We start from the raw sequence: 16,619 nt of genomic DNA, 5'->3' as shown, positions 1-16,619 counted from the left end.
ATTAAAAAAAAATCCAGACAGTTTAATTCATTGCTGTTTTTGTTTCTAGTGCACTGTCTAATCTAGTGTAGTGTCTAAATGCAGCGTTAGTACAAAGGATGGAGCTATTTGCACTTAAAACAAATACAGAATCAAATGCCCCACACAATAAATAGCATTTTTTTCATTTGAAATGTCATTCTTGGCAAAGCCAGAAGGCTAACTTTGCCCTGTGATGAGGTTTAGATCCCTTGCCAGCTGTGCTGCTTGCTAGCAAGTGTGATTGAACAGCTTTAGAAAACAAGTGAGAAGGAATCACTGAAGAGTTACTGTAATTCCATTGAAGAAAGGTCAAGAGAAAGATACAGTATGCACAGAACAAGCCTTAGAAGTTTAAAAGCATATATTCAATTACCGAATAATACATCAAAAATTGCTCCATTGTATAATTAGAACTTAATTGCTGAAATTTCTCATTTCTTACATTCACAAAATATTTTACCAGCGTATATATGAGCTAGAAAACTGAAAAAGGAAGTAGAAAAAACATGTTTCTGTGATTCTGTAGCATTAATAGTAGCATTAATAGTTCTAAGTTATAAAGGCCAGAGTTCAATACTGACAGAACATCAGTGAATGCCATAGTTAGTGTTTCTAGTGATTTAATGTAACATTAATGATTATTTAGTCTTCATACTGTTCTTATCTTAGTTTCACTAAGATATTATCCAAGTGTTTCAAGAAGGTTGTACAAATATAGCCCATAGGCTACAGCCAACTTTGGCTGATTCTTTACTTACCGTCTGGCAGAGCTCCAAGTTCTCCACTAGGTAGAAAAAGAAACAACATGTCTTTCCTTAATACTCTTGCAGACTCTGGAGGGAACAATACAATGATTAAGGTTAATCCTCCCCCAAAATTATTTAGTTAAGTGTACCAACAAGTGAGATAATAAAAATGGCCAATGGTGATGAGCCTTTTATTCAGGGAGGAGAACATCTAGATAAAAGTACATTATGAAGTTCTTCAGTATATCATTTTTCTCACTGCTACCTAGTGATTAATTTTGTGTTGAGTTTGATATTTGCCTATATAAGTGCTGTGGGATTCTGACACATGTTTACAAAAAAGAAGTGATCATGAAAACTGAAAAATTCATTGAATGGACTAGTGAATAGTCTTTAAACTAACAGTATGAGAAACCCATATAAATAGATAGATTGCATGCATGCATGCAGTATATTGACTATTCATATACATAAATACTTTCATGCAACAGTTAAAATTATCATTCCTGTAAAAATCTCAGTGAAACTAACTGATTGCTGTGAAGAAGACAAACTTCATTTTGATTTTAATATGGGGTTGTATTAATACTTTTGTATATACTATTTTGCTTATAGCAAAGTTCTTAGCTAATTTTGATTTGTACATGATATGCTTGGAACATTTGCCATAGGTATCTACCGTTTAAAAAGAACAGGTACCATCTACTTTTGTCTTAGCACTTCATAAGCAAAACACTTATTAATCACTACTACAGAGTTATTTCCATTAAATGTTGTATAGTTCAAAATGTTGCTTTGTTGGTACTGATGAACTCCAAACTAATGGCCTCTTATAATAGATACCTCATTCCGAGCAGGATGTTTTATTTGCCTATAAATAAAGTTAATTCCAAATCCTGATGTATTACATCTGAAATGCTGGCTGGGTGCATTCTAGCAAAGAATAACTTGAAATATTACAGTTTGCTATAGCTAATCGTTTATTACCTCAAGCCAAAGGGAAGCAGTGTTCATGTACAGGCCAAAATGTCTGTAGAGAAGTGGGAAACTGACAGGAAAGGTCTTCGAGATTTCTTCCTGAGGCTTTTGAAAGGAAGGCCAAGGCAAAAAGAAGAAACAGCAGCATCCTCTTGTCACATGAGATCATTTTCAACACCTTTTAAAATGCATGTTGTCACATTTGCAAACCCAAAGTACTGCAATAAAGTAATATTAAAGCATTATAACCACCAAACAACCATGCTTTTGAAATGAAAAGGGGGGGGACTTTTCCTGTAACTACTTAAACAAAACCCTGCTCCTAATCTAGGAAAATTACCAAATTATTTGCCCATTGCCACTTAGTTTTATCGTTTGCCAGTAAGTGCTCTGCTGCCTCCATTTCTGTGTGAAAATAGCTCATCAGCACCTCTAATAACCAGCAAGAGCTTTACCATATATCATTATCAGAAGAAATGCCATTGCAGTAGACTTTTATACCAATAAATTTATTTTGAAATTAATAAGGGAAAGTAGTACAGAGACAATGCTTGAGATTGGTTAATAAGCGTTCCCATGAGAGTTTCCTTTTGGAGCACTAAATGAAAGCTTTTGCATTACTAAAAGGCTACAAAAGTTGCTTAGGTAATAAGATTCTCTCTTATCAGTAAAAATGAAAGGGGGATGGACTGTATAGCTCAAAAGATTGGTAATCAGATTACAAAGTCTTTCACTTCTAGGTCACTGATTCAGCTCTGCCCCCTGTTAGTAGTGACGAAGAGCTGTTCCCCAGCTGATGGCTTTTCAGTGGCCTTTGTTAAATACATCAGTTGTCTCTGTCCAGTGACTAGTGGAGCCAGAATTAGCACACATGTTGACATTCTCAGTTGAGAAAATTTCTGCAAATGAGATGAAATGACCTCATGTGTAGAAATATTTCCTTCAGAAAGTGGATAGAGAACATTGATGGGACTATGAGAATGAATTTGCTGTGTCAGTATTTACCCAGTATGTGGTTTTTTAAGGTTAAAGAGACTTTCTGCAGTACTTGTTTGTCAGTTGCTAAGAGCCCAGCTTTAAAACTAGATAACTAAAGTGATTCTTAAATTGACCAAGATGTAATTTTATCAACTTCTTTCCACATTGCAATTATTTTGTTATCTTTAACATGCTTTCTGTTATTTATAAATGCTTCAGTATATATATGTTATAAGTACAGTGGAACCCCGTGTTACGCACGCAATCTGTTCCAGATCGCGCTACGTAACACGGGCGTGCTCAACACAAACACAAAAAACCCCAGAAGTTTGCATGTTTTTGCGCTTCTGCGCATGCGCGAAGTGCGCAGAATGCTTCTGTGCACTCACGCATCACACGGGTCGCGGAGGTCCGTAAGTCGAACGTACACAACACGGAGCATACACAACTCGAGGTATGACTGTAAAGTTAAAATGAGTATACTTAAAGGTTTGAACAATTATTGAGTAGTAGATTATACATGCCTGATACTGTCCAGTCCTCTCCCACATACACCAAATTTGCTATTGGTCTCTGAAACTGCTGCAAGTAAAATATTCCTGGTCAAACCAATAGTTTGTTACTTTAACTTTTGTACAAGGCAGCAAGAGGTTAGAAGCTGGATAAGGGGAGTGTTTAAGGCAACAGAATGAGCAAAATAATGATTGGTTGTAACAGTTAATAGGTCAGCACTGGAGGAAATAAGAAGTGTTTCCTTCAGAGACAGATGCAGAACAAGTTGGAAACTATCTTTCTCAGCAGCATGTGGATATTCAGGAGTGGATTTGATTGGAAGGAAATATTAACTGATAACCAGGTTGGTGGCTGGGCCAAAAACACAAACTGGACAAAGGATCTGCAGACAACCTCCTTTAAGTTGTTACGTGTACATATAATTTCTTAAAATTAACCAAGGAAGAAACAAAGGTCAATAAATCTGGTAAATCTGTGATCAAGGGACGTATCTTGCAGACCCTCCAAGTGTCCCTATTTTCTAGAGATGTCCCAGATTTAGAGAAGCTGTCCCAGTTTCTGATTTGATCCCAGAATGTCTTGCTTTTCCTTAGGTTGTCCCTGTTTCCATTGGAGAAATGTTGGAGGGTATGGAGTTATCCAACCCCCGAGCCATCTGAAGGCAATCCAGTATAAGAAAGGGTTTTTTAATGTTTAATGTTTTATTATGTTTTTATGTATGTTGGAAGCTGCCCAGAGTGCTGTGGCAACCCAGTCAGATGTGGGGGGTATAAATAATAAAATTATCATCATGGAATGGGGCGTCCCTATTTTCATCGGATAAATGTTGGAGGGTATGATTTGTGTGTTAGTTACAGGCATACATATATACAGAGCTAGATATTTTATTGCTTTTAAAAAGGGTTGTTTCTAGATCTCCTTAGATGAAGTAAGCCACTTTTTATTGTTCAAACTTTCCCTTGGCCAGAAAACATTTAGCAACTGTAGATTAGATAGATCTTAAGTCAGGGGCAGACTTTGGTCTTTCAAATTTCAGCAGTACCCTGTGCATGGCCAAAATTCAATCTGCTTTCTAGAAAGAAGCTAGGAAGCAAAATATTTTAGCCGGCAAATGAACTCAGACTTGCATCTGAAGAGTGATTTGTTTCAACATGAGGAATTAGAAAATATCTTGGTCCTAAAGAACTGCTATTTCCCTCTTCTCTTTAGTGCACTTTATTCTGGCAGATTTTCTAGTCACTAGAACAGGGGTCAGCAACCTTTTTTTTTTTTACACTTAAACATGCATTTATTTATTTTTAAAATACAAATACAGTTGCAACATTCAGAGAAGTATGAAGTCTAGTTGGCAGCTGAATTCATTTTTTCAAAAAAATATTATTGGTTTTCCACAAAAATTAACAAAAACAATCACACAAAAACAACAACATACAATAACAATCATTCAAAGAAAAAATGAATAATACAAACAACATCAACTGAATAAAAGAAAACAAATACATACCTACAAACAGGAACACACCAACTATTAGTTATACTCTTGTTCCGAATCTTATTAAGGGGACTTCCCCCGTTCTCTCTCCTGCGTTCAGTTCTAATTTACTTTAGTAACATCTCTAATTATTTTAACAATACATTCACTAAATTTCTTAGTCTTTATCTCAAAATCTTACATCATATAACTTCTAACAAACAATATTACCTCTTATTACGAATTTTAACTTCTTATAACCTTTTCTTTCTCTCAGTTCCATAAAACTGCTGCTTTTCCTAGTCCATTTTCACTCTCTGACGTTGGGGTACCGTGGTAGGCCTTCCTAGCTAATCATCTCTGTTATTTCATCCTACCCCACTTTTTGCCATTTTCTCTCCTGCCATCACAGTCCCCCACCAGACTTCCCCCCAATCTTTTCCCAAACCAAAATCCAGAATGTCCTTTTTTCCACAATATCCAAAAGTCAAAGTATTGTCCCAAAGCATTTTTACTGAGCTCTTCAGAGAAGATGATACATCACCACCAAGCATTTCCACTTCAATCTTCAAATCAAGTTGCAATTGTAATTTCCAAAATTGTTGCTCCTGCACCTCTGGGCTCCCACCCCAGAGGGCAATTATAATGTCGCGATATCCGGACCTGGACCTCTCACGTCGACAGGGCCTTCCTTCATCCTGGAGTTGCATGTCTTCCACTTCAGATGAAATTCCTGAATAGCACTCACAAATTAAGTCTTTAAGTTCTTTGAGTTCCTTAGCCAAGTTCCTAAAAGCAATACCAGTCTCAAAAAATCTTTCAATGACATTCTGTTGCGAAAGTTCCAATTCCAAAAAATTCCTTTGTTCTGACATCATTGCTAAGTCTGTAGGCATCATGGAAACGAAACCGAAAAGGGCAGGCAGGAAATAACAAAGTTCAGTACTTTTCCATCTTCAGACTCAAATTACAGCCGCCATTTCCCCCTAATCAGAGTGCAAAAAATTTCCACCTTATAATCCACAGTATCTCCAATGAAATACTTCCGAAATCTCAGTCCTCCCCTAAAGGGGATCTTTTTTAACAGTCAATCTCAAAGTCAAGAAAAACTTTGTATCCAAAGGTAGCAACAGCCAGATCCAATGTTAAAGACTTCTGTCACAGGGGGGGAGGAACGGACTTCCTTTTTAACGTTTCTCCCCAAAAGCCAATCAAAAAGAAAATTTAGCCTCAAATTAAACTCCGTACTTACTGCTTACGGGTTTCTTCGTATTTCAGTCCAAATAAGAAAGAACGGGGCGCTCAAATGCCGCCACCGGCCGCCGCTTAGTTAACCCGGTTGGGGATAGCCTCCACAGCCCCGCGCCGTTGCCCATTCACTCAGGGTTCCCTCTTACGAGGGAATCCCGAGAACGGGTCGTCGCAAAGGGGCCCGCTGGAGAGCCCTGACCGCGGGACGCTCCTCCCGCGGCTTACCGCAGCCCGCTGCGCGGTCGCGTAGCTCCTGGCCCCCGGGAAAACTGGAGCCGTCTCAAAGCCGAAATGACTCCCAGCCGCCGGCAATGGCGCCCTCGCCGGACGTTCGTCAACAACCTTTTTCACCGTCCCTCAGACCATGTGGTGGGCCGGACTATATTTTTTTTTGGGGGGGTGAATGAATTCCCATGCCCTACAAATAACCCAGAGATGCATTTTAAATAAAAGGACACATTCTACTCATGTAAAAACTCACTGATTCCCAGACCGTCCGTGGGCCCACAAATTGAAGCTGACTTGTGCAACCATTCTTTTGCTTCCCCTCCTTTCCCCTGTCTCCCCCAAAATCCTTTCCCGAGGGCTGCAGGGCTAGGGGAGATACAGGCTGCATTTGGCTGGAGGAATAACCCAAGTCAGGCTAGGGCATTTTGCGCTGCCTGAGCTTTGCTCAAACAAGCTTCATCCATACCATTTTTGGTGGTTCTAGAGAGGTTTGGGAGGAAGTAAATGGCTTGCAGAGAGGACAGGATGAGGTACTGGTTGCACAAGCTGCTTACTCACACAAGAAGTGACTCAAAATAGAAAATTTTGTGTAGTGTAAATCTATCAATCGTTATTAGCCATGCAAGCTAAATGCAACTTCTATGTTCATAGGCAACATGCCTCAGAGGACAAGAGCCAGGTAATAGGAAAAGCTATTGTTTCAATCTTCTGTGATGTTCCAAGAGATATTTGGCTGTCCATTGCATAAAGCTGATGTAGGCAAAAGTAGGACTAGATTAATGCGACTCATTTTTTAAAGTTACAGGTGGGTAGCCGTGTTGGTCTGCCATAGTCGAAACAAAATAGAAAATTCTTTCCAGTAGCACCTTAGAGACCAACTGAGTTTGTTCTTGGTATGAGCTTTCGTGTGCATCTGAAGAAGTGTGCATGCACACGAAAGCTCATACCAAGAACAAACTCAGTTGGTCTCTAAGTTGCTACTGGAAAGAATTTTCTATTTTGTTTCATTTTTTAAAGCTATTTACTTTGGACATTGCACAGTGTTTTGCAGAAGCCCAAGGGATATACCCAGTGGCCACTCATTACATCAACCAAGTCATCAGAGCTTCTCTATCCTTCTTAAAGGCCTTCAAGTATTGTATGCTTGTGCCCAATGGTAGTACTGGTGAACATGGGAATTGCTGACACCTTGTGGTCTTATTCCATATTTCCAGTGTTTGGCAGATCATTGGAACTTAGTCACAATGAACTTTAGCTGAGTTTGGGTCCTTAACTATTAAATCTTATTATTTCCAATCTTAAAGGGCCCCAAGTTGGTTAAAGTTAGTTCTGACTACAGTCACATTGATTTCAACTGGAATTAGTCACAACTAACTTTAGTTGCATTGAGGCTCTAATCTATGAATCTTAAAGAAACAATGTCTTTGCAAACCATATTTTAGTTAAAGATACTGGATTAGGTTTCATCACAGGTATTCTGCATCTAAAGTGATTTATATCACCTTAGTTTAGTTTTAGCTATATCTTTTGTAAATAGATCTCATTTGGGTATTTTCTACATTACAAGCAAATATTTTAAGACACAATCTTCTGGCATTCTTTCCTTGGTTATTTCTATATTAAAGACTCCTCTTTTAATTTCCGGGATGTCAGTCAAATACAGGGAAGGTTGGTTTTTTTTTAAGACCGTACTTCTTCCTAACTGCTGTCCTAGTGAAAAGTGTGCTCTCATTGAGTTCCTTTTAAGCCACCAGCCATCAGAAACAGGCAGCCCTGTTTAGGGAAGTTTTTAATGTGTGACATTTTAATGTATTTTTAATCTTTGTTGGAAGCCACCCAGAGTGGCTAGGGAAACCCAGCCAGATGGGCGGGGTACTGTTTGTTTGTTTGTTTGTTTGTTTGTTTTTAACACAATTCTCCCACCCTCCCTCCCTCCCATACTTTGATCGGGTTGATGTATTTATCAGTAGGGAGATTCAGCTCTATAACTAAGGCATGTTGAATACTTTGTCAAAACCTTTATTCAGAATCATCATAAAACTGTGTTTCTCAAACTTGGGTTTCCAGCTGTTGTTGGACTATAATCCCCATCATCCCTAGCTAGCAGGACCAGTGGTCAGGAATGATGGGAGTTATAGTCTAACATCACCTGGAGACCCAACTTTGAAAAGCACTGTCATCAATAGATACTAGATGTCCTATCACTCCGGTTTGGTCTAGAAGATTTCTTGTGATGGGGGATGGTACAAACTGTCCAAATTTCAGACTTAGAACACTAAGTATGAGAGGTTGTTGTTGTTGTTCAGTGGTTCTGTCATGTCCGACTCTTCGTGACCCCATGGACCACAGCACGCCAGGCACGCCTGTCTTTCACTGCCTCCCGCAGTTTGGTCAGACGCATGTTGGTAGCCTCAAGAACACTGTCCAACCATCTTGTCCTCTGTCGTCCCCTTCTCCTTGTGCCCTCCATCTTTCCCAACATCAGGGCCTTTTCCAGGGAGTCTTCTCTTCTCATGAGGTGGCCAAAGTATTGGAGCCTCAACTTCAGGATCAGTCCTTCCAGTGAGCACTCAAGGCTGATTTCCTTCAGAATGGATAGGTTTGATCTTCTTGCAGTCCATGGGACTCTCAAGAGTCTCCTCCAGCACTATAATTCAAAAGCATCAATTATTCGGCGATCAGCCTTCTTTATGGTCCAGCGCTCACTTCCATACTTCATTACTGGGAAAACCATGGCTTTAACTATACGGACCTTTGTCGGCAAGGTGATGTCTCTGCTTTTTAAGATGCTGTCTAGGTTTGCCATTGCTATTCTTCCAAGAAGCAGGCGTCTTTTAATTTCGTGACTGCTGTCACCATCTGCAGTGATCATGGAACCCAAGAAAGTAAAATCTCTCACTGCCTCCATTTCTTTCTTCTATTTGCCAGGAGGTGATGGGACCAGTGGCCATGATCTTAGTTTTTTTGATGTTAAGCTTCAGACCACATTTTGCGCTTTCCTCTTTCACCATCATTAAAAGGCTCTTTAATTCCTCCTCACTTTCTGCCATCAAGGTTGTGTCATCAGCATATCTGAGGTTGTTGATATTTCTTCAGGCAATCTTAATTCCGGCTTGGGATTCATCCAGTCCAGCCTTTCTTATGATGAATTTTGCATATAAGTTAAATAAGCAGGGAGACAATATACAGCCTTGTCATACTCCTTTCCCAATTTTGAACCAATCAGTTGTTCCATATCCAGTTCTAACTGTAGCTTCTTGTCCCGCATAGAGATTTCTCAGGAGACAGATAGGTGATCAGGCACTCCCATTTCTTTAAGAACTTGCCATAGTTTGCTGTGGTCGAAACAGTCAAATGCTTTTGCGTAGTCAATGAAGCAGAAGTAGATGTTTTTCTGGAACTCTCTAGCTTTCTCCATAATCCAGCGCATATTTGCAATTTGGTCTCTGGCTCCTCTGCTCCTTCGAAATCCAGCTTGCACTTCTGGGAGTTCTTGGTCCACATACTGCTTAAGCCTGCCTTGTAGAATTTTAAGCATAACCTTGCTAGCATGTGAAATGAGCGCATTTGTGCGGTAGTTGGAGTATGAGAGGTAGACAATATTTATTTTATGCCATGCATTCACAGTGGCAGGTACCACTCTAACTTGGCTTTCCTTGAGTCCTGCAGCTTGTTAGAGATGGTATTAGGGCTACAGTAGAGGTCTAACCAGTCATATTTGCTAGGAGAAAGGCTTACACGAGAATGTGTAAAGGAAATCTGGCAAAGCTGTAACACTCAGCTTTGGGGGAGCTCACTGGGACTTGGTTTATATATTTGGGGATTTCACATCTCCTTTGTTTCCAAGGCTCAGGAGTTTATCTGAGCTGTGCCCTATTCAAACACTCCTGAGAACTATGCTCAAATAACTAGTTTTCTGGAGCCTTAAAAATCAACTACTGGTGTTATTTTTTTTCTGTTTGTTTTCGCACAGCTGCGTATCTGATCTGTGGTTAAGATTTGAAGGGCAATGGAAAACTTACTGAAAAATTGGTGCTTTTCGACAATTTAAAAGAGTAGATGCACAAGAGACTGCCAACTTATGAGCCAGGAAAGAGTTCTCTGAGGAAGGCTTGTAAATACTAAATCCTTTCAAATTGAGCTGAAGTGTTAAATGCAAAAGGAGCTTCCCAATGTCATCAGGCTGCCCAGTGCTGGGAAAAAACAAACCTTGTAAACCTTTCATCTGATCCAACAAGACAGTTCTCAAATTAATGACGAAAAGAACCATGAATTTAGTCATCTTAATTTGGACAGTTCTCAAATTAATGACGAAAATAACCATGAATTTGGTCATCTTTTAAGCGAGCGCGACTACAATCACTTAGTGCTGACTGTACCAGTAACTAGTAATCCAGGAAAAGCATTACACATTGTTAGTACATGACCCATGTGTTCCCATCCAGAGAAGATGTGTGTTTAAAAATAAATCCAACAGATGTTTGCTTCTAAACTCAGCTAATCATCACAAATATATAGCCAGGTACGTTGATTGTGTAAACTCACCCTTTGTATATAATCACAAAGATTCTGGTTTAGATAAATGGGCCACTGCTCTGATATGACATGAAAATACCTATGTTCACATTACATTATAGTGATGGTATTTGTGTCTTCTTTAGTTAAGGGTTTAAAGTATAGTCGAACTCAATAAAATATAGTAATTTTAAAATGCTGAGTTAGCCATAACAGCAAATTCAATGAACATTAAGTTGCAGGCAATGAAAAAGAGCAAAACGAAGATGTTTAGTACCATTTTACCCAATACATAGGTTATATATATTCTTTTTTATCGTTCATTATTTCAACAAATGTTTCTTCTCTTATTTTTTATTTTGTTTTCTAATACTGTGTTCTCTGTTGTACACTGTTATTATTTGAAAATTTCTTTTTGTGATTATTCATAAATCACAGTTTGAGAACATAGAATAGGACCGGTTAGCACATAATGTTAAACTATTATTTTGTTTAAAGAAATTTAACTATAGCTTGTTTCTGTGAGTGAACTTGACCATGGGTACCAGCAAAACAAGATCATAAACAATAGTTTGAAGTCCCTTTGTGAATCTTGGCTTTGCTTTACAGTCATACATCGGGTTGCGCTTGCTTCAGGTTGCGAATGCACTGAACCCGGAAGTACCGGAACAGGTTACTTCCGGGTTTTGGCGCATGCGCAGAAGTGCTAAATCGCGCTTTGCACATGTGCAGAAGCGCTGAATCATGCCGCGCAGGTTGCGGGCTTTTCATGTTGCGAACGGGCCTCTAGAACGGATCCCATTCGCAACCAGAGGTACCACTGTACTGTGGTTTATCATTTTTATGTCATAAATTTATTTTATTTCATAAAATTTATATACTGCTTGATTGTAGAACACCTCAAAGCTGTTGCCCATCCCTTCTTTAAATTCTAGAACCGATTCATGTGAAAAGCAAAAAGACTTGAGAAGTTTGGCGATCTTAAAGTTAGACACATTTGAACTTTAAGACTTTGGATTTGTGTTTTCTACAGATGATTCAACGAGAGGCAGAAGTAAAGAATAAAGTTACTGCTGTGGCATTGACAGACTCAGTTCACAACGTGTGGCATCAAGAAGCTGGCAAAACTATTCGAGAGTGGATGCGAGAGGTGAGGCTCAATTCTGGCAATCAAATATGTGTGCTGGCAAACCTAATCTTTTCCAGTTTTATTATGCTCATTAAAATTTACCCTGTGGTCTGAACATAGTCTGATTTAGTTTCATTTATGTAATAGGTATGTAACTATATTTGGATCCTAAGATCCTATGAGCAGAACTCTATTGTTTCCTGCTTGCAGAAGAAGCGGAAGGTGATTTTTGATGGATCCCCTTGGCTCTGCTGAACTATGTGCGCCTTCTCCAAAATAAATATGCACTGGAGCAGGCTTCCTCAAACTCGGTCCTCCAGATGTTTTGAGACTACAATTCTCATCATCCCTGACCATTGGTCCTGCTAGCTAGGGATCACGGGAGTTGTAGGCCAAAAACATCTGGAGAGCCGAATTTGAGGAAGCCTGCTCTGGAGGATTGAGGAATACTACAGAAGAATAGGGCTTCTGAATAGGAATACAGAGCCTAGGGCTTGCCGATCAGAAGGTCGGTGGTTCGAATCCCCGCAACGGAGTGAGCTCCCGTTGCTCAGTTCCTGCTCCTGCCAACCTAGCAGTTCGAAAGCACATCAAAGTGCAAGTAGATAAATAGGTACCACTCCGGCGGGAAGGTAAACGGCGTTTCTGTGTGCTGCTCTGGTTCGCCAGAAGCGGCTTTGTCATGCTGGCCACATGACCCAGAAGCTGTACATACGCCAGCTCCCTCGGCCAATAAAGCGAAGTGAACTCCGCAACCCCAGAGTCGTCCACGACTGGACCTAATGGTCAGGGCTCCCTTTACCTTTACCGAAGAATAAGAGGACATCAGATGCAGAGCAAAGTGGGAAAATCTCCTCTCCCTTTTTCCTCCAGCAGAAGTCCCCACTGGATCAAATACCACTTTTGGAAGGGGCAAGTCAGGATCCAAGCCATAAAAAGGGAGGAAATGACTTCAGGATGACTTCAAAGCTCATTAGCTCCCTTTTCTCTGATTCTGCCACTTAAGTTCTTTGTTACTGAAGAGTATTTTTTGTGTCTCTTTCCTTTGTGAATCCTTGAATGCCAGCCTTGTAAAATAAATATGTAGAAATGTACATACATTTATTGTTGGATCAGGACTGTGTGTGCTTTTACTTAACATATGCATAAGAGTGGAGTACAAGGGTTTCAAGTTTCACTTTTAGGTTGACCAAACACTGGTTAACGCACATCAATGTGCCTACTATGTGGCAGTATGGGTGATGAAGAAGGTGCATTTTGCAGCCTGCATTGTACCTTTAAGTAGCTGGTTGGCAGAGCTCTTTCCAGATAGTGCAGGGTTGTTGACTCCCACCAGAGCCCTTCAACCAACTGACTACATTTTGAGGATAAAGTCACTTGACATACACACCCCAAAACCCATGTTCTCTTTATGCTTTACCCCATCCTTCTTGGCTTATTAAATTTGACTGGTTGCATCCAGAGCTATGTCAACCCAGTATATAACTTAGTTGGTCTCTAAGGTTCTAAGGTGCTACTTATGCAGAATTCATCATGCGAAAGGCTGGACTGGATGAATCCCAAACCAGAATTAAGATTGCCAGGAAAAATATCAACAACCTCAGATATGCTGATGATACTACCTTGATGGCAGAAAGTAAGGAGGAATTAAAGAACCTTTTAATGAGGGTGAAAGAGGAGAGCGCAAAATATGGTCTGAAGCTCAACATCAAAAAAACTAAGATCATGGCCACTGGTCCCATCACCTCCTGGCAAATAGAAGGGGCAGAAATGGAGGCAGTGAGAGATTTCACTTTCTTGGGTTCCATGATCACTGCAGATGGTGACAGCAGTCACGAAATTAGAAGATGCCTGCTTCTTGGGAGAAAAGCAATGACAAACCTAGACAGCATCTTAAAAAGCAAAGACATCACCTTGCCGACAAAGGTCCGTATAGTTAAAAAGGGAGGAAATGACTTCAGGATGACTTCAAAGCTCATTAGCTCCCTTTAAAGCTATGGTTTTCCCAGTAGTAATGTACGGAAGTGAGAGCTGGACCATCAAGAAGGCTGATCGCCGAAGAATTGATGCTTTTGAATTATGGTGCTGGAGGAGACTCTTGAGAGTCCCATGGACTGCAAGAAGATCAAACCTATCCATTCACAAAGAAATCAGCCCTGAGTGCTCACTAGAAGGACAGATCCTGAAGTTGAGGCTCCAGTACTTTGGCCACCTCATGAGAAGAGAAGACTCCCTAGAAAAGACCCTGATGTTGGGAAAGATGGAGGGCACAAGGAGAAGGGGACGACAGAGGATGAGATGGTTGGACAGTGTTCTCGAAGCTACTAACATGAGTTTGGCCAAACTGCGAGAGGCAGTGAAGGATAGGCGTGCCTGGCGTGCTCTGGTCCATGGGGTCACGAAGAGTCGGACACGACTGAACGACTGAACAACAAGGTGCTACTGGAAGGATTTTTTTATTTTGTTTTGTTTTGACTATGACAGACCAACACGGCTACCTACCTGTAACCAGTATATGACTGTTATGAAAAAGGCAAACAGAACCACGATGAATATGTTCTACCTTCACTGTCAAAGGCAGTATGCTTCTGAATAACAGTTGTCGAAACTGCTGAAGTGCTCAGGTCCTACTTGTGTGTATCTCACAGGCATCTGATTGACCACTATGAGAACTGGATGCTGGGCTAAATGGGCCATTAGCTTGCTCCAGCAGGCTCTTCTTATGCTCACCTCATGAGGGACCAATGCCTGTCACAGTGGTATGGACACTCCTAAAGAAGCTGGCCCTAGACCTGTTTGCTTAGACTAACTACCAACCAGTTACAAATGCCCACTTTCTAGGTAAGGTGGTAGAGAGGGTTGTGGAAGGTCAACTGCCAGAATTATTGGATCATATGGATTACATAGATCAGTTACAATTGGTTTAGCCCTGGCCATGAGGCTAAAGAAGGCTGAAGATCAAACCTATCCATTCTGAAGGAAATCAGCCCTGAGTGGTCACTGGAAGGACAGATCCTGAAGTTGAGGCTCCAATACTTTGGCCACCTCATGAGAAGAGAAGACTCCCTGGAAAAGACCCTGGTGTTGGGAAAGATGGATGGCACAAGGAGAAGGGGACGACAGAGGACGAGATGGTTGGACAGTGTTCTCGAAGCTACTAACATGACTTTGACCAAACTGCGGGAGGCAGTGGAAGACAGGAGTGCCTAGCGTGCTCTGGTCCAAGGGGTTATGAAGAGTCGGACACGAAATGAGGCTAAATTAGCCTTGGTCTCCCTGGTGGGTGACCTCTCCTGAGAACAGGACAAGGAAACTTGCTCCTTCTTAATCTCTCTGTGGCTTTTCATACCATTGATGTTGGTATCATCTGGATTGAGGCACTGTGTTATAGCGCTTCAAGTCCTACCGATGATGCCAAGTCCAGAAAATAGCATTGGGAGAGAACTTCTTGACCCCATGGCAGTTATGTTTATGGGGTGCTGCAAGGCACTATTTTATCCACAATGCTGTTTAACCCCTATGTGAAGCTATTGGTGGTTTTCATCTACCTAGAAAAGCTTGTTGAAACAAAAACGTATCCAATTGTTTCTGGAAAGTACAGATAGTGGGCATCTGCCGTATCTTCAGCAGTGATGCTGTTCCACAAAATAGGGGCAGTCACACTGAGGTGGGAAACTAGTGTAAGATATGGTGCAGCAGGGCTGCTTATTGAGTGGGAATTGATGAAAAATGCCAACGCCTTATGTAAATGGAGAAGCCATTTAGGATTTCAGCCAATGTCAGCTAGTTTGCCCAGTGCTATTAATCAGGATTGAATGTTAGAGTTTATTTCGTAAAATTATTATATGTAACCTCAATGTTTCTTATTTACTGTAACCATTTAGTTTTACAGACCATGGCAAGGACAGAGAATTGTCTAGAATAAAGGCTGACAACTCTGACCTGAAATACATACATACAAAAAGAAAGAAAAAACCCCAAACCTCTAAAGCCTTTGTTAGAGAATCCAAAGTTGCTTTATGAGAACTCAGAACATTAAATACACACCATAAGGAAATATATATATATAAAATTTAAGTCTCCCATTTTGAATCTGATAACTAATTGTTCTCTGAATACATTTAAACATGACATGTTCATTATCTTTTATTTCATTCTCAGAAAGTGGATCTTAAAGAATAAGAATAATGGCTAGTGAATTAAAATATGGATGGGGTGTTAAAGAATCTCATATAAGTAGTATTTTTACACTGTGTGAAATTCAGGTGATTGTTACTAAAACTATATCTTGTCACCTGGGTATATTTTTACTTCACTGGGCTTAGATCTAGTGGTAGAATGAATAATAATTAAAATCTTCTCTCAATTGCTTTGTGTATGTAGTGCTAATTGCTGTCATTGAAATAATTAATAGTTAAAATAGCAATTCTTCATTTCATCTATCTACCCTATATCATGAGCTGCCTATTTTTAGTGCCAATAGAAGTCATAATTTTTGAATTTATTAGGTACTGTGATGACTGATAAAACAAATCTTTCACTTTCATATCTTTACTTTGCATTTGAGAATACTTAGTTCTTACAGGCAAGTGGCACATTGTATATAAAACTAGTTAATTGTCTTCAAATCTTCTGTATTATCTCAAATTCTCTGATGTAACGTTCTATCAGTAATAATATTAATTTTACCTATATCAAATGAATATAATACTTCATAAAAATTCCACTACTTTTGTAATTTACTACTGTGCTGCAGTTCCACAATCAGCTGTTAATTAAAAACTGGCAT

The 16,619-nt window shown here is 39.9% G+C and overlaps 1 protein-coding gene across 7 annotated transcripts in view; it reads left to right on the top strand.

Annotated features, from left to right (window-relative positions):
- FAM172A (family with sequence similarity 172 member A) overlaps positions 1 to 16,619 on the top strand; it is a 223,663-nt gene that overhangs the window by 118,992 nt on the left and 88,052 nt on the right. For all 7 annotated transcript variants that reach the window (XM_033163658.1, XM_033163663.1, XM_033163660.1 and 4 more), the window contains one exon: positions 11,735 to 11,851. In XM_033163658.1, coding sequence (XP_033019549.1) covers positions 11,735 to 11,851 — 117 coding nt within the window. The remainder of the gene's footprint in view (positions 1 to 11,734; positions 11,852 to 16,619) is intronic.

The sequence above is a fragment of the Lacerta agilis genome, chromosome 11 (genome assembly GCF_009819535.1).
Source record: "Lacerta agilis isolate rLacAgi1 chromosome 11, rLacAgi1.pri, whole genome shotgun sequence".
Classification (NCBI taxonomy): Eukaryota; Metazoa; Chordata; class Lepidosauria; order Squamata; family Lacertidae; genus Lacerta; species Lacerta agilis.
This window is presented reverse-complemented; position numbering and strand designations above follow the sequence as displayed.